The sequence below is a fragment of the Engystomops pustulosus genome, chromosome 5 (assembly GCF_040894005.1).
Source record: "Engystomops pustulosus chromosome 5, aEngPut4.maternal, whole genome shotgun sequence".
Classification (NCBI taxonomy): Eukaryota; Metazoa; Chordata; class Amphibia; order Anura; family Leptodactylidae; genus Engystomops; species Engystomops pustulosus.
Window position 1 is genome coordinate 174,003,006 of NC_092415.1, and position 24,097 is coordinate 174,027,102.

At 43.3% G+C, this 24,097-nt stretch overlaps 1 protein-coding gene across 2 annotated transcripts; it reads right to left on the bottom strand.

Moving 5' to 3' along the window:
• Nucleotides 1-595: 595 nt before the first annotated feature.
• Nucleotides 596-19,128, bottom strand: ACAA1 (acetyl-CoA acyltransferase 1). Of its 2 annotated transcripts, none has more exons than XM_072153847.1 (12): nt 18,850-19,128; nt 12,871-12,964; nt 11,482-11,539; nt 10,037-10,116; nt 8,689-8,731; nt 6,504-6,602; nt 5,294-5,374; nt 4,745-4,935; nt 4,412-4,591; nt 3,302-3,357; nt 2,406-2,551; nt 596-2,301 (listed from the first exon to the last, which is right to left on the bottom strand). In XM_072153847.1, the coding sequence occupies exons 1-12, from the start codon at nt 19,045-19,047 to the stop codon at nt 2,226-2,228; spliced, it is 1,302 nt and encodes a 433-aa protein (XP_072009948.1). In that variant the 5' UTR covers nt 19,048-19,128; the 3' UTR covers nt 596-2,225. The 2 variants fall into 2 exon arrangements, with proteins under 2 accessions (XP_072009948.1, XP_072009949.1); XM_072153848.1 differs by lacking the exon at nt 18,850-19,128 and adding an exon at nt 13,682-14,013.
• Between the last annotated feature and the right edge of the window lie 4,969 nt (nt 19,129-24,097).

Consider the following 24,097-nt stretch of genomic DNA (forward strand, 5'->3'; position numbering starts at 1 on the left):
CTCTAGTGAGCAGTATATTTGAACACCTTCTGAGGTTCATCTGTCAGATAGATAAGGAGGCTAATGATTAACTCAGTCCATAGAGGAGGTTTCCATAAAAGATTCAGCTCTCTGGTGAGATAGGGAAGGAGCCGGTGAGGAGGATGATGATGATGGAGTAGGGGAGCAGTAGCTGGCAGTGACCTGTTGCTCAGTTTGGCAAGCTGCCAAGTAAGATCAAAAAGTTTTGTTTATGGTGATAGAAAGCCCTTCATTTATTGAGTGATATGGAAACCTGTCAATAGCTGGAATATCGGAAAATAATAAATTTTTGTACTCTGCAGTGGGTCCTTCTTCTGCAGATCCAGTGTGTCCAGTGCATACTGTGTAACTGAACTACCAGCTAAATGACATTTCAATAGGTGCCATATAGTAAATTAGAATCTAACTGCATATGGACACTACATGGACAACAGAACTCATCACTGAAAATGTTAGAAGCTTGTTGTGTCACATATAGCATACAACAGACTTTCTACAGAAATATAATTCATCAGGGGATTGACAAATTCACATCCCCCATCATCTGCAATAAATAATGACTGTGAGAAACAGGAAAGAAAGAATTCCATTTATTTGTTATTTGCAACAGAATCAATTACAATTAGTACAAAAATATATAATAAAATTATGCAGTAGTTGGTCACACCTGGTAAACTTATCTTTGGGAATTTAGAAGAATTCGACTACCAGATCTATATGACGCATCATAAGACCCAGTAAGAAATAAATGGCCGCTGCTCAGATCTACTGAACATGGTGGAGATCTTATAACAAATAATTAGAACTATTACTAAAATAGCAAATTTACAGGGACTCTACAGACGATTTCGCCCTTTCTTTAGTAATAATTCAATGCAAAAGAGAGGGAAATTTTATGTAGTTCAAGCGCTTGATTTAAGAAAGGAATTAAGTAGTTACCCAATAAAAAGTGCCATAAGACCATGGCCAGAAAGTGTGGCAGCCACACATAGGCCGCTCTGTGTGTTGCTGCAATCCTGGTTTTGGCTCACAATAACTAATGAAAATGACTGGAGACATAACAAAACTGATGATCGAGTTTTTGATATAGGTGTAAATTGTTAAAGGGATTGTCCAGAGGTTGAAAAACATGCCTGCTACATGGGTAGTGCATGATATTACAACTCGGCTACCTTCTTTTCTATGCCTTGGTCCGGGGTGGTGCTGTTTTTTGGAAGAAAGCAGCCGTGATTTTCAACCTGCAGACAACTAGGCTACATTCACACACATGTATGGGGGACGTATATACAGGTGACGTATATATACGGCCGATATATACGTCCCCTATACACTTCTATGGGCTCACGGCATGGTACGGGAGCGGTACGGTGCAGCACACGCGAGGCACCGTACCACGGGAAAAAATAGGACATGTCTTATCCTTTCCCGTGTTATGGCGTGCGCCATATGTTCCTATGGAGAGGGGCGGGGGTGAGCAGCGCTTTCCTCCTCCTCTCCCCGCGTGCTGCCGTGTGCCCACCGTGCTATGGTACGGTGGGCAACGGCAGTGTGCATGTAGCCTTAAGCTGGGATAACGTGATCAGGTTTTAGATGCATTTTATAAGCCAAACCAGGAGTGACTGGAAAAAAGAGAAGTACCATGTTTGTTTTCAATTTTTTCTTCTTTTTTTGTTTCCCATCACCTAATTTAGCCTTAAAACTGACTGTGTAATGGGATCACACGAGTTTTAGCAGCCACCGATAAGCAATTCAAGCTGAAACAATGCACCTAGAGATCAAATCTAAATTGTGTTAAGTATTAGCGGGGTCTTCTAACCCTTGTGTAAGAGCACCCAAACAGTACAGGCAGTCCCCAGGTTACATACAAGATAGTTTCCATAGGTTTGTTCTTAAGTTAAATTTGTATGCAAGTCGAAACTGTATATTTTATAATTGTTGCTCCAGACAAAAAATGTTTTTGCCCCAGTGACAATTGTAGTTTCAAATTTTTATTTTGCTGTAATTGGAACAAACATTATCAATAAAGCTTCATTACAGATACATTACAGCTGATCATTGCAGCCCGAGACTATAGTAAAGCATTCAGAAAGCTTCACCAGAGGTCACAGTGGGCAGTCTTTAACTAGGGGTTGTCTGTACTTTGGGTGTTCTTAAGTAGGGGACCGCCTGTAGTCATACAGGTAATCCAGACAGTATTTCACAGTTTAGTTTCCAGGGTATTCAAACACAGCAGCTGCTCCCATCCCTGTTCCAATACACATGGATACAACGCCATAACCCCTGCAACACAAAGTACATATAGTTAGTACAGGAGTAGAATATATTATTTTTTGAATATTAAAACTGGACAATTTAGCAAAAAATTGAAGTAGAAAAAGACTTACTGTTTACCCCTCCGCTTGAGCTCGTTGAGTAAAGTGACCGTCTGGCGGGCTCCTGTACAGCCCAGGGGGTGTCCAAGTGCTATGGCTCCTCCATTAGGGTTAACTTTCTCCAATGGGATTCCTAATTTTTCCACACAATATACAGCCTACATAAAGACAACAGAAAGAATTTAGGGAAGCAAGAAAGTGATCTAGGAAAAGCCTAATATGCCTAGATCTACATCACAACAGATCATCTGTTCTGAAATATTATTTTCTTAAAATGAAATATCTCCTCCAGAGTCATATGCAAATGAGCTGAAAACTTTTGTGCCCAAGATAAGTCACGCTTAGAGGCTGGTGACGGAATTGTAACTTTAGATGTTATCTTGGGATATTTGGTAGCCATGTTTCAGGTGCAATTTTAAACACCCCAAAATTTCAATTTATAAGTCGTGTAGCAACAGAATGGTGAACTCAAGACATATCTGGAAACTGGATTTGTATCTGAATTGTATAACCAACTATAGCTTTTCATCTTTAAAATTACACCAGAAGCATTGTTCAAGCTGCTATAGAGCCCAAGTTAGGGGCGTTTGAAAGACGGCCCCCTCAAGCCTCTCAGCAGGTCTTATCTCTGACAAAAAGTTACTTTTTTTTTTTTTAATGTATTTCCCTCTTTTATGTGTTAAATCGCTTATTAACCTAAAAAATTATCTGCATCATCTGGTGAATTCATACGCTACCAGAGATGTAAATTTCCTGTGGGAAATGCTGGTCACTCTATACTAGAAATTGTTATCACTGTGTACATCACTGTGTGATTATTTGCAATCTAACCAGGATTTGGGGGCACAGTAACGCCTACTTCAAGGGAGGATCATAGATTAAAGTCCTTCCGTGAAGATAATACATACCTGGCTGGCAAAAGCTTCATTGATTTCATACACATCTATATCATGGACGGAGAGACCTAGAAAACACAAATCAGTTCCATTTTACATTTGTCCCTCTAAACCAGTAGATCAGATTTAGAGCAGTAAACCAGCAATGGATTTCTTAAACTATTATTTAGTTTTCCTTTAGCTACGTGGTCCTACTGTTATAGTTATGTTTTGTTGAGACAGTAAACACCGAGAAATTGCAGGATATTTACCTGTTTAGAAGTGGTCCGCACCCCCCCCCCCCCCTCTGCTTCGAAAAAGGACATGGTTCTCATGGTGTGGAAACTCTGACACGATTAATATCTGACCGTACTATTTTTTGGGCACTGAAAAGTGGCAGATCGTAAGAAAAATGTTCTAGCAGAAGAGAAACTGGCATTTGAAAACAAAAAAAAAAATTGTCTCAGGGACAGAAATACTAAATATGCACCAAATTTTCTGGTGTACAAGATGACTTTTTACAAGAGGACCTGTCACCCCCCAAAAAAAGACCCCCACCAAATATGCCCCCATAATCCTCTCCCCAGCAGCTTTCTATTTATGCCATTTATTAAAAAATGTAGGTTCCGAAAGTTTGTTTAAAACGATCCGACCTCTTACCAAATAAGAGGTCGGATCCTCGTATCTTGTGAGCAGCAGTCAGTCGTATTTATAAGGGGGCCGGCCGACACCCCCCCTCCACGACCCTGTCAGCGGGGACCTGTAAGAATAGCCTGCAGCAGCGCATATATTGTGCAATCGCTGCCGGCTCTATCCGATGCGGCTGTGAGCAGAATGTTATATATATTGCACAATATATGCCCTGCTCCCAGCAGAATTGAAAGGGGACAAAAGGACCCTCTCTCTTATCCCAAGTAGCTTGGTTCTGGTACCTTATGTAGGTGCTAAATGCCATTCAAAAAATTAAGCTTGTTGGGAAATCATAATCTTCATACACCCCATGGCCCAAGGATGAATGTTATCCATCCTCTGCTGAGTCTGTTTCTCTCTTCCCCTAGACCTATATTCAATCTTAGATTTTCCATGAAAACTTTAAGCCTACCCAATAGCCCTAAATCTTCTTATAATAAGAGAAAACCTTACCTGCCTTCTCCAATGCCACAGGTATGGCATATGCAGGTCCAATGCCCATAATGTCAGGGGGAACCCCAACTACAGCAAAGGATTTTAGCACTCCCATGATGGGGAGACCCAACTGGGCAGCAGTGGAACGTTTGGCTAGTAACACCGCAGCAGCTCCATCACTGACCTGACTGGCGTTCCCTGAAAAAATACAAAATGTAAAGAATTAGGGGATGAAAAGAGGAAATCGTCCTAAGAATGTTCTCATAGAATATCCTCTAAAAGTACCCGAAGTTTATTCGACAAAATCACCACAAATTACTTCAGCTGTAAGGTAGGATGCCCCTCACTCACCAGCAGTGGTACTTCCATCATCCTTAAATGCTGGCCTAAGTTTTGCAAGTCCCTCCAGAGTTGTGTTTGGCCGAATCCCCTCATCCTCGGTCACGGTTATGGTGGTTGTGTTGCCCTGATCATCTGTAAATGCGGTGGTCACAGGAACGATTTCAGCTTTAAAATTTCCAGATCTTTGGGCAGCTGCAGCTCTGAAACATACAAGTCATAGTGCAGACATGTGCCAAAGGACTGTAGGGAAAATGCACTGAAATTACACAAGAAGTCATATAAAGTAAGCAAAAGAAGATATAAAAGCAGACACTGTTCCCAGGATATGTTGTAATACTGTCTGCTCTCCTCCTAGTAGTCGGATAAACTCAGGGTCATTTTGAGGATCATAATTGCAATCCTTCTGTCAGACACTTCATGTTACGCATAGGTGACCCTACTCCTACCACTGTCTCCTTCTCACACTGTTACTAAGCAATGTGCATCATTTCCCGGCTGTATGTACAACACACAAAACATGTCATCTACTTACTAAAAGACATCTCACTGATTACTTACTTTTGTTGTGAAGCCAAAGAAAACTCGTCTTGTTTTCGTCTTGTGACCCCAAACCGTTCAGCCACATTTTCTGAGGTAATCCTGGAATGAAACATTTCTGCTGAGGAAACGGTCTCAGATCAGACGTGACATTTGCTCAGTGTTTATGGGATAAACCTTACAACAAGACACAGCAGCAGAAATAAGGCCTGAGCTTACTAAAGAGACGCTCTGTCACACAGAGGATGCCCCTTACATAGAGTATGGCTGATCTTCATCCATATGCTGGAGCAGGCACAAACACCGGCCCAGTGTTGGTGTTCAGGATTATTGGTTTTTCTGCCGATTATAGCCAATTGCAGGGGGTCCCACCAACAAAGCCCTCATTGCATTTCTCCGGGACCCATCTCCCATGACAATGAAGGAGCTGTAGTCTTAGTGCTGCTCCTTATTCAATGTTTTTCAGTGCACTATAGGCCTCCTACCAAATTTTGCAGCAGTAGGTCGCTAAACTAGCAAGCACTATGACCACTTTATTTTGGGGGCCACAGAAGAGCAGATCTTTATTTATCGTTAATTTATATGTTATGTCATTCCTTTTGTAAATGGGAAACCCTTTTACACTATATTCAATGTCTTTTTCAGAATGTCACATTTGAAGTGAATGCAAAATACAATAAAAAAAAAAAACATCAAGAGAGAACATAAAAGTGAATACATAGGGGGAGATTTATCATAAGTCTCTTAGGCCTCATTCACACTGCCGTTCATGGGACGTATATATACTGCATATACGTCCCCCATAGGCCAGCAATGGACACGCGGCGCCGTGCGGGAGCGGTCCGGTGCAGAACACGTGCGGCACCGTACCACTCCGTAGCCGTGAAAAGATAGAACATGTCCTATCTTTTCTCGGCATACAGCGCCGTGCGCCATATATCCCTATGGAAAGGGGCGGGGGTGAGCAGTGCTCACTCCCTCCTCCTTTCCCCGGCGCGGACACGTGCGGCAAAGTCTGTGTGAATGTAGCCTTAGAGCAGAACTATTCTAGTTTCCCAAAGCAACCAATCAGAGCTCAGCTTTCATTTCCCCACAGTGGTTCAAAAAACTCAAGCTGAGCTCTGATTGGTTTCCATGGGTAACTAGAACAGTTTTACCTCAGAAACTTGATGATAAATCTCCCCCATATTATATTGTCTAATTCCAACGCAGTCTCTCTAGATTTGTTTACCCCATGGGGATCAAGCAGTCCCTGGCTTTACTGTCATCACCAGTTCGAGGGCTGATGTCTCCAGGATTTCCCACACTTCTGAGGCTCATGGATTCAACCCTAAAAAAGGAACAATGACGTGTAAATCTGGTGTAACAATTCTCCTGGTAACAGAGTTGTTAATTCATGAAGAGTATTTAGTCCTCACAAGTTTATGTATTGCTTCTATGAATTATTGCAAACATGGAAATGGATAGAATTAACCTTTAAAGGGACCGAAAGAAGATTCCAGTGCATCTTCGTCTTATCTGAGACATCACAATATAAGAAGGCGATGTCTCACAATACAAAGTTATACCCTTTCAAAAGTCTGAATGATCACAAAATGGGGTGTTCTGACTAAACCAAATGATTCTCCATTCAATATATATGGCCAAGTACAAGTAAGCCAAACTTTTGACTCCAATACTGACTCCTCGATTACCCTTAGGCTACATTTACACAAACGTATGCCCGCCGGGCCTTAGCCAGGTAGACATACGTTCGCTGCGATGGAGAGGAGCAGTGGTGACCTTTCCCCTCTACATAGCGATGCACGGCGCACTAACACGGGGAAAGATAGGACATGTCCTATCTTTTTCCCTTGTACGGAGCGGTACGGTGCTGCACAATATCGCTCCATGCACCCATTGCCGGCCTATGGAGGACATATGTACAGGCTACAAGCTTGCGGACGTACATATTTCCCCCTACGGTTGAGTGAATCTATGATCTGCAGCATTTCTATTCCAGGATTGTAGCTGGACTTTAAGCACTGCAGGAGTGTCCTCACACTGCTGTGTTCTTTGATTTTTGGATTCAACCTAGTCCCCAGCCCCTATAATCTCTCATCAGGAGGCTCTAATTCCAGTACATGCAGAGTACTCATTACAGAGTAAATGGCTTTTCCAGAACTATTTAGAGCACAACCTTTCCTCTAAATGGCTGACCCGAGATCCTAACTCACCTTTTTTTGGTTAGAAAACAAAACCTGTGACGTGCCCCTTACATATCTGACTGTCTAAAGAAAAAAACAAACTTATGTGAAATAGTCACATATTATCTGCTCTGTTTTGAGGACTACGACTTGACCTCAGGACACGGTAACCTTTGGCCGTTCCTGTGTAAGTACTATATTAAAGCCAACATTGGAGACGTTCTTGTGCAAGAAACCTTCAAGCAACCTTTGCTCAGTCACAGAGCGAGATAGTAAAGTTATCTCTGGTCGGGGGATGAAACTTCTGTTTTCATTATTACATGAGGTGACCTGTACTATCCCTCTCCTACTGTGTTCTGTTTGTGGACAACTCATCAATAAAGTTTCTCATTTGAGACCCAAATAGACACAAAAAAAAAAAAAAAAGTACGGTAAGTAGTGGTTTGCTACAGCAGTCACCAAGAGCAAAGGGGAGGTTCTGTGTGCAGCTCAGATAGCACTTAAGTTTAAAAGACCGCCCAAAAAGCACTCACGGGACCCACAGCCCAGGATTAAGAGCTTCAACTTACAACATATATGAAGATACATATAAACTAATTTTCCAGGACTCCTATCTGCAGGCCTGTACTGATATTATTCTATTGGTTCTCCAAATGTAAAAGGGAGTCAGGTGTGACCATACAAAGCTGCAGACAGTATAAGGTATTGGTCCTGGAGTTCTGTGCTACTAGACCTTCGCGTGTGGAATTAGAATTGTGAACAATGGATTTATATTCCAGGATTGTAGCTGAACTTCTAACAAAGCCTGCTACCAGGCTCCACACTGCCACTTAACTTTGGTGGTGGGATTCTGCCCATGGCTGAAGAAGACAGAAGTTTCTGTCTGGGGCCACTTCTCCCAGCGATTGTCTCCTCCCGCATTGCTCATCTGCCTAGGGCACCAAAATGCTTGGTCTAGGCCTTGCCCGCTATAGCTCTTACTCAGAGCAGCATGGAGGGGCTGTGCTGTGTTCAGTGAAAAGATTACACCATGCCAAGATACAATCCTGGTACATAAATGCACTTTCACAGTCCTGCTGCTACTAACACACACACACGCTCTCCAAACCAATACCGAGCACTGTCTGCAGTTTTGTATGGTCAAAAGATGGGAGAATTCCTGTATATCACACATGACCACCTGAATAACACCTTCTACAATCACTTTATTAGAGAGTAAAGTATACTTACCCACATGCCAATCCAATATCATAGGAGCCATTTCGGATGCCACCTGTAATGGTACATACATTTATTGGTCAGGAATATTCCTTGAGACAGCCCCAATATAGAACGTCTACAACCAGATTTTTTTTTAAGGGTTGGCAAATTTTTAGGCAGATATATCAGCCAAAAACGGAACCACGAATTCAGGAATAATGCATAGGGGCCCCTGAAATTATTTTGAAGGGGATACATGGTAACACAATCCCTGGAGATATTGTTTTTTTTACTTGATATGTTCATGAAAGGGTTAATGTGCTTCTGTCAGAGTTGAATTTTGCCGCTCTTTTTTTGTGTGATGTTTATTCCAATTCTCCTCATGAAAATAATGCCACCTGATTGGTGGTTAGGCTGGGTCAATGGCATTCCTGTCTCCAGGCGAAATATAGTAGGCGGTCAGCTGATTGGCAGCTGGTCGTCCTTACTTACGAATATAAGGAGCTGTCACCTGGGTTTCTGGGCCAGTTCTTCAAGACCTTGAGGGTGCGGTCACACGTCGCGTTTACTGCATGCGTTTAAAAACGCATTGCTACAACTGAAGGGAGATTTGCCTAATTAAACAGCTGTTAACGCTTGCGTTTACAAAACGCAAGTGTTAACACATTTGTTTACATTGCGATTAACACATGCGGTTGTTAACACATTGTTAACACATGCGGTAACATCGCGGTTAACGCATGCGTTTTGTAAACGCAAGCGTTAACAGCTGTTTAATTAGGCAAATCTCCCTTCAGTTGTAGCAATGCGTTTTTAAACGCATGCAGTAAACGCGACGTGTGACCGCACCCTCAGAGAACAGCGGCCGGCCCAGCCCGCCCCTAATTGATTCACTTAATCTTGTGGCGATTGTTTGTTAGTGGGGGTTTGGTCATGCTATATATTAATTATATGATTGAATGTTTTAAAGTAACAGTTTTTAATCATTTAATATTCATTAATATTATTATTATTTTAATGTTGGAAATTATTTATTAATATTTATTCTTGGTTACCCAATAATAAAACATTGCGCCCATTTTTCACCAATAAAAACATTGTCTTGTGTCATTTATTTATGCTATTTACCTTATATACTCGAGTATAAGCCTAGTTTTTCAGCACAAAAAAATGTGCTGAAAACCCAAACTCGGCTTATACTCGAGTAAAAAATATATAGGTTTTTGTGGTAAAATTAGGGGCCTCGGCTTATACTTGGGTCGGCTTATACTCGAGTATATACGGTATATATAAAGTTAATGAAATATGGGATTTGTGTTACCATACAAAAGGCTGCAAAGAATAAACCCTGTCATAGAGGGACACCTAGGACTCTCACCGGCGATGTTGATGATGGCTTGCAGGCCAGAGGAGCACTGCCTGTTCACACAGGATAAGGGCACAGTCTCCGGGATCCCACTATAAGGAAGAAGAATCACAAGAACCAAGTATTGTACATGTTGTCTCCACAGAACTGTTTAAACAGGTTTCAGTATTTTAGTCTTTAAAGGGCACCTACCACCACGATTCTACCTATAAAGGTAGATCAGGTGGTAGGTGGATGTAAGGGATGTGAGGATAGCTCTTTTTAGAGCTAATCCTCACGTCCCCGCTAACTTTTGGTACACTTTATTGAGCTAATATGTAAATTTTGTTATGGGGCTACTGGGGCGTGGAGTAGCCGAGCACGAGGCTACACAGCGCGGCTACTCCACGCCCCAGTAGCCACATTACTCCTCCTACCCTGTTGCGTGCGGTGCGCAGCTCCTCGTAGCTGCGCGCCCCCGTCCGTCATGATGGCGTTCTGCGCATGCAGGCCGGCGGCTGAGCAGCCCCAGCTCCGGGGCCGGAGCTACTGAGCATGCGCAGTAGCCGGCTTGTCGGACGAGGGCGCGCAGCTACGAGGAGCTGCGCGCCGCACGCAACAGGGTAGGAGGAGTAATGTGGCTACTGGGGCGTGGAGTAGCCGCGCTGTGTAGCCTCGTGCCCGCCTACTCCACGCCCCAGTAGCCGCATAACGAAATTTACATATTAGTTCCATAAAGTTTCCCAAAAATTAGCGGGGACGTGAGGATTAGCTCTAAAATGAGCTAATCCTCACGTCCCTTACATCCACCTACCACCTGATCTACCTTTATAGGTAAAATCGTGGTGGTAGGTTCCCTTTAAGCGCTTAATTTGTGGATAATTTATGCACAGATTTATGAACAGAGTTCGCTTCAGGCCAGTAAATCCGGTCGATCGAGGGAGCAGGTTTCCCAGGGTAAACTCTGCTTTGTGAAATTATATTGTGTAATGGAGGAGCAGATTTGTTGTTCTGTGGTATTTAACCCATGACTCATGTGCTGTTTAGCCCATACGAACCCTTGTGAAGTGTAATAGTAAGAATCTGCCTATACACTCGCCAATGGCAACAAAGTTATTTTACAATGTGCGTCTGCACTCACAGCTCTGTCTAGTATTTTATCAAAAATAAAAGAAATAAAAGCAATGTTTTACATTTCTGACACAATATCTCCACCTTCAGTGAATCTATGCCCTTTACACCAACTCCACATTAAAGGGGCACAGCCAGTGGAAGAGTGGGGCGGGGCGGTCCTGCCCCATTTCTGTGCACTTCCTGCAGCCAGTGAACTCTCACAACTGAAAGTGTACAGGACACAGCCTATTTTTCCAGCCCAGGCAGAACCAACCACCCGGCCGGATACATTGGAATACCTAAGCCTCTTGAAGATAAATCTCCCCTTATATCTCTAAACCGCACACAGAAATCACCACATATACCTGAGAAGCTGACCGATCCTTGCGACAAGAGCGCCTGCTCCAGGTTGTAGTACATTTCCTGCAAGAAAATAACAACCACAGTTTAGAGGAGTCATCAGAAATGATTGTAAAAGTGCCTAAAACCAGAGAATGTGAGGAGAAAACAAACTACCGTAATTTTTGGACTATAAGGCGCACCGGATTATAAGGCGCACTATCAATAAATGCCTGCTAAAACGTCTAGGTTCATATATAAGGCGCACGGAATTATAAGGCGCACCTGATTATAAGGATGAATGACCAGCAGGTGGCACACTGGACAATAAGGCGCACCTTTGATTTCTGAGAAAATCTAAGGATTTTTTGCGCGCCTTATAGTCCAAAAAATACGGTATATTTATTCCCCTTGCTGCTGCCAGCATTGTCATTCAGGTCCGCGGCGATGTATGGGGCTGCTGCCATTGACTATTGAGGCCAGCAAGGGGGGAAGGGGTGAGGGGGGGGATTGCGGTTATAATTTATTTTGAGGAAACCTTCTGTTTTCATCCTCAATGGAACATTCATTTATGGCTTATTCTGGCAGAGGTTCAATCAAACTAAACATGTTCGAAGCTGGGAATGAAAAATTTTTAAACACATTTTACATAACAAACTTTAGACCAGATACAAGGATCGGAATATGATTAGAATCTGTTCAAAGGTTGACGCTGTGGTCTTGAGTCAGAACTGGCCTTCAACTTTGCCCTATAAGACGCTGCCAGCCATCCAGATCCTCAGTCCTACCTTACACCTCACTGTGCGAAACACACAGCCAAAAATAACTAATATTAGTACTGTATATAGGACGTGAAGAATACCAAGCAATCCACCATGATTATGGAAGTGCTCCGCGGGAGTTAGGTGTAGTTGGACCCTTGTGAAGGACATCAATATGTTGCAGATAACATGCAAGAAAACATTTTCCCAAATACAAAAAGCATCTCGTAGTGTGACAAATATGAGAAATGTCCTGTTATTATACTACAACACAGATATTATAGTAGAGGGTTGCCAATAGTCTTGGTAATCACATTTTTTCCATGGCATTTAATGGGTATTCTGATAAATAAAACTTTCTGGTTTGGATAAACTCTCCACAGGGTTCCAAGTTCCAGCACTGGCAATCAGGTCCTGCAGTTGTGTCATGTTCACTGACCGTATGATGAGAAAGTCAATGATGATGATGATGAAGTAAACCTGGCCTCAGTGGTCACATTACACTGGGACTATGGTAAAGGGGCTGGAGGGAAAGTTTAATTATTGATGGGAAAGATGTGATTGTGGTCCCAGCTGCTATAGAGGCCAAGAGGCCCGCTTCTAAAAGTGACTCATCTCAGGAATAAAAGTGATGCATATCCAAGGTCTACTCACCTACACAGATATCTCCTAGAAGCTCTGGCCTCAGATTGACATCTTTGAGAACAGCCGTCATCACAGAAGCCAGGAGCTCATCAGGGGTGGTTTCCTAAGGTGAAAGGTAAAAATTTATTTCAATAGAAACAAAAGTTTATGTCAAGAAATTATCTATGACATACATACAAATTTATATAAGATGAATATCTACCATCAAAATCCATCATGATAAACCAGGGGCACTATCTCATAGATCCAGGCATCATGACTGTGATAATCTTCTTATATTTGTTATCCACAGCTTCTTTTCTTCTAAAAGAAACTTTTAAAATTATGCCAAGAAGGGCTCCTGGGGGTTACAAGAGCCATTCTGTGCTCTAGCTTCACATGCTGTTATACTGTGCAGGAGCACTTTACCCCTCCCACTCTGTGCTGAGGGAACAGAGGGTTAGACAGTGTAACAGCCTGTGAAGGTGCAGGGCTCTAGTAACACCCAGAGAGACATTCAGCTACAGTGGCATCATTTTAAAACTTGATTTCAGAAGGGAGGACGGCATGAATAACAATTATAATTAGCTATACAACACAGGACACTGATCACAGTAAAACTAAGGCCAGCTGCACATACGATGTTCCTGCAGGAGAGATGTTAGCGTCTACATCAGATACAACTCTGACACATGTGACCAATGACCGGTCTATACATGTAGCGACCACAGTCGTACAATCCAGTCACACTACTTGGATTGTAGCCAGAGAATCCCAGTGCAGACTTCTAGTGTACGATCTGGTCGCACACACATCTGGCGATCGTATACTAGTAGGTTACCTTGAAGCCCCCCCTTTTTGCTTTGCAGATTGGAGTCCTCCTTCCGTGTACAATCACAATGTCCTGCGATCTGTCCGACACGACTGCGGTGGACTCAGCCAGAGCCCCCCTGGGGGTCCCCGGGAAATGTCCCAGCTCAGCCCGCACTCTATGCATCGTGATTTCCGCACCGGGCTGTCACCTGTGAGCATCTACCACTGAACGCCGGTCCTCCAGAGATAGAGCGCATGCGCGTCTCCACCCGTCACAGTATTCAGTAATTTGGCACACTTTGCACCATGTGCAGTTTGCCTCACTAATAGTAAATCGAAGCCTTTCTGTTAAACTTCTGTTATGTTTCTCTTAAAATGAACGTGACGAAAACCCCTAAGATCAGGTGTGAACCGAGCCGAAAACAAGCAAGACGTGATACATATTCCATCAGTTTCATATCGCTTATTAATGGCTTATAATATTTATTTCAAGAAAATTGCCAGTGTAATGGAAGGAATGAAGGAAACAATCTGGATCCTTGCATCATATGCAGAATTCTGTTACTTTATACTGGAATAATAGCGCAGCAGCCTGCATTCTTGTTACCCAAAACAGGACAGGATAATGTCCAGCAGGAGCCGTTTAGAACAGATGTGTTACATTTCTGTTATTCTCGTCTCTTAAAGAAGAGAACAGAAGTAAAAAACGTGATGTAGAAGAAAAATCTTCTATTAAAATCCATCATGATAAACCAGGAGCACTTAGTCATAGATCCAGGAACTGTGACTGTGGTAACATTATATTTGTTATCCAAGGCCTCCTTCCTTCTAACATCAACTAATGATTCTGAAACTAGTATGCTAGTATGCTAATGAAACTGAAAGGCTCCTAGGAGTGTTACCAGAGCCCCTCCATGCTCTGGCTTTACAGGTCTTTTCACTCCTCCTCCGCCCTCTGCCTGATGTAATCTCACAGCAACAGAGGTAGTTTCACATTGGACAGGGGAAGGCTCCTGCACAGTGTAACAGTCTGTGAATCAGAGGGGCTCTGGTAATTCCTCCCAGAGCCCTTCAAGCTCATCATCATAATAACTGATTTTGGAAGGCAGGAGGCCATGGATAACAAATATAAGGATATTACCACAGTCAGGGGGTCTGGATCTATGAGTAAGTGTCCCTGGTTTATTTTCTTGCTTGACTTTGATGGTAGATTCTATTTTATTTGTAATGGAGGCGACTGTAACATTACAGGTTCTGTCACAAGACCTATATACAAACAGCTGTCCGACTCCTGGGCCATAATACATACTGGTCGACCCAATGGATCAGAGATTGGGGTACATGTTAACCTATTATAATATAATTCTCTTCAAATTCATGTCTGGAATTGGAATATCTGATTTCATCTCATAATCAGAAATGTCTCTGCTTTTTCTAGTTAGTAAATGCACATGAAACATCTGTACAGGCGGTCCCCTACTTAAGGACACCTGACTTACAGATGACCCCTAGTTAAAGACGGACCCCTTTCCCCTCTGTGACCTCTGATGAAGCTCTCTGGATGTTACTATAGTCCCAGACTGCAATGATCAGTTGTAATGTGTAATGAAGCTTTATTATTAATCCTTGGTCCAATTACAGCAAAAAGAACTCCAATTGCCACTGGGACAAAAAACATTTTTGTTTTATATACAGTTTTGAGTTACATACAAATTCTACTTAAGAACAAACCGATGGACCCTATCTTGTATGTAACTCGGGAACTGTGTATATTATATTTCAGTAATCACATACAAAATATGTGATGTTCTTCTTTCCTATTTTCCTGTAGTGCAGCGCCCCCTATCACCCAAGTGTAACGCTACTAGATCATTTCTGTTTGGCAATAAATCTTACAGGATCTGCTATGTAAAAAGGAAGCATTGATTAAGGCAGGGCTGAATGAAGGTTGGTGGGGGCCCCATTGAATGTAGTCCAGACAGGGAATAGCAATTGCTATATACAGCCTCCCCCGGTAATCACTATATGCACCCCCCAGCATTAACAATATACAGTCCCCATAAAATAACTATATTCAGCCCCCTTATAATAACTATATACAGCCCCCCTGTGGACAGTGGATATCAGAGGGGTGTACCAAGAAGTCGGGGGCACATCTGGTGGATACAGCCCGGGGAGCCCAGACCCAAATGCCCACATTTGGTGGGGGCCCCTTAAAGGGCAAAGTGGGTGGTATAATCCGGCCCTGGATTATAAGAATTGAATGTTCTGTATTGACAATGAAACATTCCTGTTTTCTTATAATGTTGTGGTTTATTACATCTTATGCCCCAATAACAAAAATCTGCTTTCAGGCTAACATGGATTGTCACTTGCATACCCGGCCGGACCGTATGGTCACTGGAGTTCACAGACCACAGGGAGTAAGTAAGTGTGTACCTTGTGTGCGCGCAGTATGTTGTATGTACACGTGTACCTTGTGTGCGCGCAGTATGTTGTATGTACACGTGTACCTTGTGTGCGCGCAGTATGTTGTATGTACACGTGTACCTTGTGTGCGCGCAGTATGTTGTATATACTCGTGTACCTTGTGTGCGCGCAGTATGTTGTATGTACACGTGTACCTTGTGTGCGCGCAGTATGTTGTATGTACACGTGTACCTTGTGTGCGCGCAGTATGTTGTATGTACTCGTGTACCTTGTGTGCGCGCAGTATGTTGTATGTACTCGTGTACCTTGTGTGCGCGCAGTATGTTGTATGTACACGTGTACCTTGTGTGCGCGCAGTATGTTGTATGTACACGTGTACCTTGTGTGCGCGCAGTATGTATTCTCTATGTTTGTACTCTTATGCATCTCAGGACAGCTGCGAAGCTCAACCTTTGCATTGGAAAGAATGATTTCTGCACATTGATCTGCAGTAATAAAAGACAAATCATTTCATTGCTATGGATCATAAATTGGCTTTCTACAGCAGACATTTTTCTGCACTGTGTGTATAGGATTGTCATAAATCCCATAAACTGTTCTGCTACTGAATTACACTGTGGATTTACCACACGGAAATGGCGACAACCCTTTGATGGAGGGGGCCCCCCAACTATAATTTTGCTATGGGGCCCAGTCTTTCCTAGTGACACCGCAGGCATTGATCTACATTACAATAATTGTGTTGTATCCTATTAAATAAGATTTTTTTTGAAATTTTTTCTGAAAATACTGGTCCAATTATTGGTTTGGTATTACAAAAGATAAACAGTTTCAGGATCTAATATGCAATTAAAAAACAGTTTTCTGGAACTATATGGTGAAAAAATAAACTGTCCTCAATACATAGGTAACCGATGCAGTAAAGCAGTGATGAGCAGCACAAAGGTCTGTAGTATGTACATAGCAGCCAGTAGGCAATTCATAGAAGAATCCCTGTCATTAAATAAGGTTACATGGAAGAAATCATGTCATAATCTGGATCTACAAACTAGGAAACAGATTAAAGAAATAAGTGATTCAGGAAAAATAAAACTTAATGCATTGCTTCTTACAGTTTTCCTATCCTTGAAGGGGATGTCCAGTTTCATCAATTAAAGATTATTTTTTGAATAATGAAAAGTTACACAATTTTCCAATATACTTTGTGCATCTATTCCTCAAGCTTTTCTGTTTGCTTGAAATAATACAGAAAGTACTGTATATACTCGAGTATAAGCCGAGGTACCTAATGTTAACACAAAAAACTGGGAAAACCTATTGACTTCAGTATAAGCCGAGGGTGGGAAATGCAGTGGTCACATCCTTCCAGTGTACAGGTGTACAGCCTGCCGGCCCCCCGTGGAGGGTACAGCCTGCCGGCCCCCCGTGGAGGGTACAGCCTGCCGGCCCCCCGTGAAGGGTACAGCCTGCCGGCCCCCCGTGAAGGGTACAGCCTGCCAGACCATGTAGTAAAAAAAAAAAAAAAAAAAAAAATGTTAACACTACTCAACTTTCCGACATACCCTGTAAGTCCTCTTCTGTGTCCGATGCTCCGGTGCCCCCTCGGGTCCTACGGATCCTCTTCGGGTTTTTCTGCTCCTCTTTGGGTCTTCACACTCTGCCGGCACACAAAATGACGTCAGCCGCTTGCCGACGTCTTCGTTTGTGAGCCACTGGCATCACGAGGGGACCCGAAGAGGATCTGAAGGACCCGAGGTGGCACCGGACGCAGATGCGGGATGTCTGAAGGGTGAAGTACAGAGTTAATTTTTAAGCCGAGTTAGGGTTGTACAGCACAAATTTTGTGCTGCACAACTCTGCTTCTACTCAAGTATATACGGTATATGGTAAAATTGTATAACTTTTCATTATATAAACAATAACATTTATTTTTGGAAACTACACAACCCTTTTAAAGGGAATCTGTCATCAGTTTAGACCATAATTAACTGCAGACCATGCTAGGTATAAGCCCTGAAGATCTGAGTAATCATACCTTTGTTTCTGTACCAAGAGCTTTCTGCTCTTTGAAATGAACTGTACCACAGTACTGTGATCATCTACCATAAAAATCCTTCATGATAAACCAACACTTACTCATAGATCCAGGCACCGTGGCTGCGGTAATCTTACATTTGTTATCCATGGCCTCCTTCCTTCTAAAATCGACTTATGCTAATGAGTATGAAGGGCTCCTGGTAGTTACAAGAGCCATTCTGGGCTGTAGCTTCACATGCTGTTACACTGTGCAGGAGCACTTCACCCCTACCACCTTGTGCTGAAACTTCCTCTGCTGCTGTGAGATTACATAAGGCAGAGGGAGGTGGATGTGCTGAGGGAGAAGAGGGTTAGACAATGTGACAGCCTGTGAAGCTGCAACATATAGGAGCTCTGGTAATATTCATGAACATTAGCATAATTTTAAAACTTGATTTCAGAAGGGAGAAAGGCATGAATAACAATTATAATTAGCTATATAACACAGGACACCAAGATCAAAGTAAAACTAAGGCCAGCTGCACATACGATGTTCCTGTAGGAGAGATGTTAGCGTCTACATCAGATACAACTCTGACACATGTGACCAATGACCGGTCTATACATGTAGCGACCACAGTCGTACAATCCAGTCACACTACTTGGATTGTAGCCAGAAAATCCCAGTGCAGACTTCTAGTGTACGATCTGGTCGCACACACATCTGGCGATCGTATACTAGTAGGTTACCTTGAAGCCCCCCCTCTTTGCTTTGCAGATTGGAGTCCTCCTTCCGTGTACAACCACAATGTCCTGCGATCTGTCCGACACGACTGCGGTGGTCTCAGCCCGAACCCCCATGGAGGTCCCAGGGAGATGCCCCAGCACAACCCGCACTCTATGCATCGTGTAACGTGATCTCTGCACCCGGCTGTCACCTTTGAGCATCTACCAGCGAGCGCCGGTCCTCCAGAGATAGAGCGCCTGCGCGTCTCCACCCCGTCACAGTAACAACCCGGCTCCTCTATGCTCTACTGTAAGTTCTCTGCGCATGCGTAGTGATTAATAGCTATTCAATTCACTGGTTTTAAAGTAAAACGTAGAATCGTTTGTTCCGCTTATTACCATTTGTCTTAGTTGTAGGAACATAATATATTTACAACTCATACAAACGGAAAGGATCCTTCGTCAAGCCATAAAACACTGCACAGAACGATACTTTCCCATATGCTCCCGTTATTTAAAGTGGAGCTGGGGCAGCTAGGCTCATTTCTGACCGCGTTCACACGACGCGTTGCATTTAGTGTTGCGTTTTTGACGCATTCTTATTACCGAAAGCAGGACAGAAGAATGTCAAGCAGAAGCCATTTAGAACCGAGGTGTTATATTTCTGTTATTCTCGTCTCTTACAGAAAAGAATAGAAGTAAAAACTGTGATCTGGCTCCTGTTTTTTAAAAGAAAAGTCTCATATTAAAATACATCATGATAAACCAGGTGGCTGTGGTAATATTATATTTGTTATCCATGGCCGCCTTCCTTGTAAAATCAACTCTTAAAATTATGCTAATGAAACTAAAGGGCTCCTAGGTGTGTTATCAGAGCCCCTCCATGCTCTGGCTTCACGGGTCGTTTCACCGTCTCCTCCTCTGCCTGATGCAAAAATTGGAAGGGAGAAATGCTCCCGCACAGTGTAACAGTCTGTGAAGCTTCAACACGGATGGGCTATGGTAACTCCTTCCAGAGCCCTTAATAATTCTAACAGTTGATTTTGGAAGGCTGGAGACCATGGATAACAAATATAAGAATATTACCACAGTCAGGGTGTCTGGATCTATGAGTAAGTGTCCCTGGTTTATTTTCTTGCTTGACTTTGATGGATTCTATTTCATTTGTAATGGAGGCGACTGTAACATCACAGGTTCTGTCACAAATCTTGGAAAAAAAGACCTATATACAGACAGCTGTCTGACTCCTTGGACCAGGGGCGCACCTGCCATGAGGCAAATTGAGAATCTCGCCTCAGGCGGCGCGCTACCTGCTGCTGTCCCCCGTGCTGCCGCAGGTTGGCACATCCTTTTTCCCGCCAGCCGGCACATCCCCCTTACTTAAGCGCAGCCCCACATGTCTGCTCCGGGCTCCCACCCCGCATACCCCCCCCATCCCGCATCCAGACCCCCCCTCCCCCTTTGTTCCGCTCCCGGCGGTATACTACATGGTGGTACACTGTATACATTTTATACTACATGGTGGTACGCTGTATGCATTTTATACTACATGGTGGTACGCTGTATGCATTTTATACTACATGGTGGTACGCTGTATGCATTTTATACTACATGGTGGTACGCTGTATGCATTTTATACTACATGGTGGTACGCTGTATGCATTTTATACTACATGGTGGTACGCTGTATCCATCTTATACTACATGGTGGTACGCTGTATCCATCTTATACTACATGGTGGTACACTGTATGCTTTTTATACTACATGGCGATACGCTGTATGCATTTTATACTACATGGTGGTACGCTGTATGCATTTTATACTACATGGTGGTACGCTGTATGCATTTTGCATGCTTTATTTTCACACCAAACTAATATGATGGATCTGGTCCTGACTCTCCCTTATATATTACATATATGGGGGCGTCTCTCTTTAGCTCGCCCCGGGCAGCAGAAAGGCTTGGTTCACCCCTGACTTGGACATAATACATACTGATCGACCCAATGGATCCGAGATTATTGTACGTTAACCCATTATAAAACAATTCTCTTCAATTCATGTCTGGAATTGGAATATCTGATTTCATTTTTATAATCAGAAATGTCTCTGCTTTTTCTAGTTATTAAAGGCACATAAAACATCTGTTTTTTATTTTGGACATCACATACACAACAGTGATGTTGTTCTCTCCTATTTTCCTGTAGTGCAGCGCCCCCTATCACCCAAGTGTAAAGCTGCCGCATCATTTCTATTTGGCAAAAAATCTCACAGGATGTTCTGCGTAAAAAAGGAAACGTTGATAAAGCAGACACTTTTCTGAGAATCGAATGTTCTGTATTGTCAATGAACTATTCCTGTTTTCTTATAATGTTGTGGTTTATTACATCTTATGCCCCAATAACAGCCGTGACCTAGAAACAATATATACAAGTACAATGTAACTCTATAGTCTTTTTTTACCCTTGACTGTAACACTGGATTCGTTAAATCAGATTATTATAGTTCTGCTCTGCCATCAGGGAGGTACCGCGGTGCTGTAGGGGGTCCGTAAGGGGCTTCTTACCCACTTGGAAAATTAATTTGCTTTCAGGCTAACATGGATTGTTACTTACATACCCGGATCGTATAGTGGCTGGATTTCATAGACTAAACACCGGCCTGGACTCCAAGCATCATAGTTATAGAATACGCATGGAAGCCCTACACCCCACAGAACAACAACAGCTCTCTAGAGGTTATGGGGTGGCTCCTTGCATCATCTACAACTAGGATGCTTGGAGTCCTGGCAGTCAGTGGACTAGGTATGTTTGTGTGTTTTTCGGTTAATGCTGGAATATGGGTAGTAAAAAACACATAGGGGCACATTTACTTACCCGGTCCATTCGCGTTCCAGCGGCGGTTTCTCTGACGAGCGTTCGGGTCTTCCGGCGATTCATGAAGGTCCTGCGCCCGATGTCCACCAGGTGGTGCTGCTGCGCCGAAGTCCGCCGAGGTGCCCCGGAGTTCATCGCCTTCATCGTGGTGCATGTGAGTATGGCCCGTGCGACCAAATTTTTTTTTTTAAATGCGGCGGTTTTTCCGAATCCATCAGGTTACCGTTCGCCCACGCCCCCCGTTTTCCGTCTCGTGCATGCCAGCGCCAATGCACCACAAAACGATCGCGTGCGCCAAAATCCCGGGGCAATACAGGGAAAATCGGCGCAAAACGGAAATATTCGGATAACGCGAATCGGGTCCTTAGTAAATGACCCCCATAGTTGGAAATGTTGTCTACAGATGAAGATCTGATCTCCAACTATGGCCCACATATATTAAAGTGTCTGCGCCAGTTTTCTGTCTGACTTTGCAACAGAAAGAACGAGCAAACTACTGGCACATGTATTTATAAAGCGACTGCGCCAGTTTTGTGTCGCGGCTGTACTTTGTCCGACAAGACAGTAAAAAATGTGCACCTAAAGGGGCTGTTACTGCTCAGTCAGACAATGCACCACATTTATTAATGACGTGCGCCATAAATCTATCCGACCGGCACCACATTTCTACAACATGAACAAAGTGCACCAAAAAAAATGTAGTGCAGGGGGCGACAGATTAATAAAGCCCGGGCACCACAATTCATGAATCTGGCGCCCCCTGCACACTACCTAGGCAAAATTTTTTTGATAAATGTGGACCTATGTGTTTAACTGTTTGTATGCCCGTTTCTATGGCACACACATCCACAATCCCCAAATTGCACGATTGTATGTACGATAGAGCCTAAGATAGGGGCATAGTGAAATGCTGCTCCCACTTCAGCCTCTAAAAATCACCTGACTCATCTCAGACAAAAAGTGACTCCTCTCTGCTCATTTCTATATGACTTTGGATGTGATTTTTTTTGTATAGGTAGATGGGTGAGTTTAAACAAAAAAGAGGCAATGTTAGGGACCAGTTTTCTCCAAAGGGAGTAAGTAAACGTGTACCTTCTGTGTGTGCTGTATGTTGTATGTACATGTGTACCTTGTGTGTGCTGTATGTTATATGTACATGTGTACCTTGTGTGTCCTGTATGTTGTATGTACACATGTACCTTGTGTGCGCGCTGTATGTTGTATGTACACGTGTACCTTGTGTGCACTGTATGTTGTATGTACACATGTACCTTGTGTGTGCTGTATGTTGTATGTACATGTGTACCTTGTGTGTGCTGTATGTTATATGTACATGTGTACCTTGTGTGTCCTGTATGTTGTATGTACACGTGTACCTTGTGTGCGCGCTGTATGTTGTATGTACACGTGTACCTTGTGTGCGCTTTATGTTGTATGTACACGTGTACCTTGTGTGCACTGTATGTTGTATGTACACATGTACCTTGTGTGTGCTGTATGTTGTATGTACACGTGTACCTTGTGTGCGCACTGTATGTTGTATGTACACGTGTACCTTGTGTGCGCTGTATGTTGTATGTACACGTGAACCTTGTGTGTGCTGTATGTTGTATGTACATGTGAACCTTGTTTGTGCTGTATGTTGTATGTACACGTGAACCTTGTGTGTGCTGTATGTTGTATGTACGCGTGAATCTTGTGTGCGCGCTGAATGTTGTATGTACACATGTACCTTGTGTGTGCTGTATGTTGTATGTACACGTGTACCTTGTGTGTGCTGTATGTGACCTGCATGTGTTCTCCATGTTTGTACTCTTATGAATCTCAGGACAGCTGCGGAGCTCAACCTTTGCATTGGAAAGAATGATTTCTGCACATTGATCTGCAGTAATAAAAGACAAATCATTTCATTGCTGTGGATCATAAATTGGCTTTTTACAGCAGACATTTTTCTGCACTGTGTGTATAGGATTGTCATAAATCCCATAAACTGTTCTGCTACTGTATTAGGCTACATTCACACGATGTATGCCCACCGTACTCTCCTCGCTGCGGAGAGGAGCAGGGGATGAGCACTGCTCACCCCCGCCCCTCTCCAAAGGAAGATACAGCGCATGGCGCCGTATCACGGGGGAAGTTAGGACATGTCCTTTCTTTTCCCGGGCTACGGAGCGGTACGGTGCCGCACGTGTGCAGCACCGTACTGCTCCCGTACAGGGCTGTGAGCCCATAGAAGTGTATGGGGGACGTATATCGGCCGTATATACGTCGCCCGTATATACGTCCCCCATACATGTGTGTGAATGTAGCCTTACACTGTGGATTTACCACACGGAAATGGCGACAACCCTTTGATGGAGGGGGCCCCCCAACTATAATTTTGCTATGGGGCCC

Coding starts and splice junctions, on each gene's coding strand:
- ACAA1 (XM_072153847.1), bottom strand. CDS start 19,047: ATGCTCAAAGGTGACAGCCGGGTGCAGAGATCACGTTACACGATGCAT. Junction 3,358..4,411: donor TGTGGCATTGGAGAAGGCAG/GTAAGGTTTTCT, acceptor TGTGTTTTCTAG/GTCTCTCCGTCCATGATATA. Junction 2,552..3,301: donor ATGAAGCTTTTGCCAGCCAG/GTATGTATTATC, acceptor GTCTTTATGTAG/GCTGTATATTGTGTGGAAAA.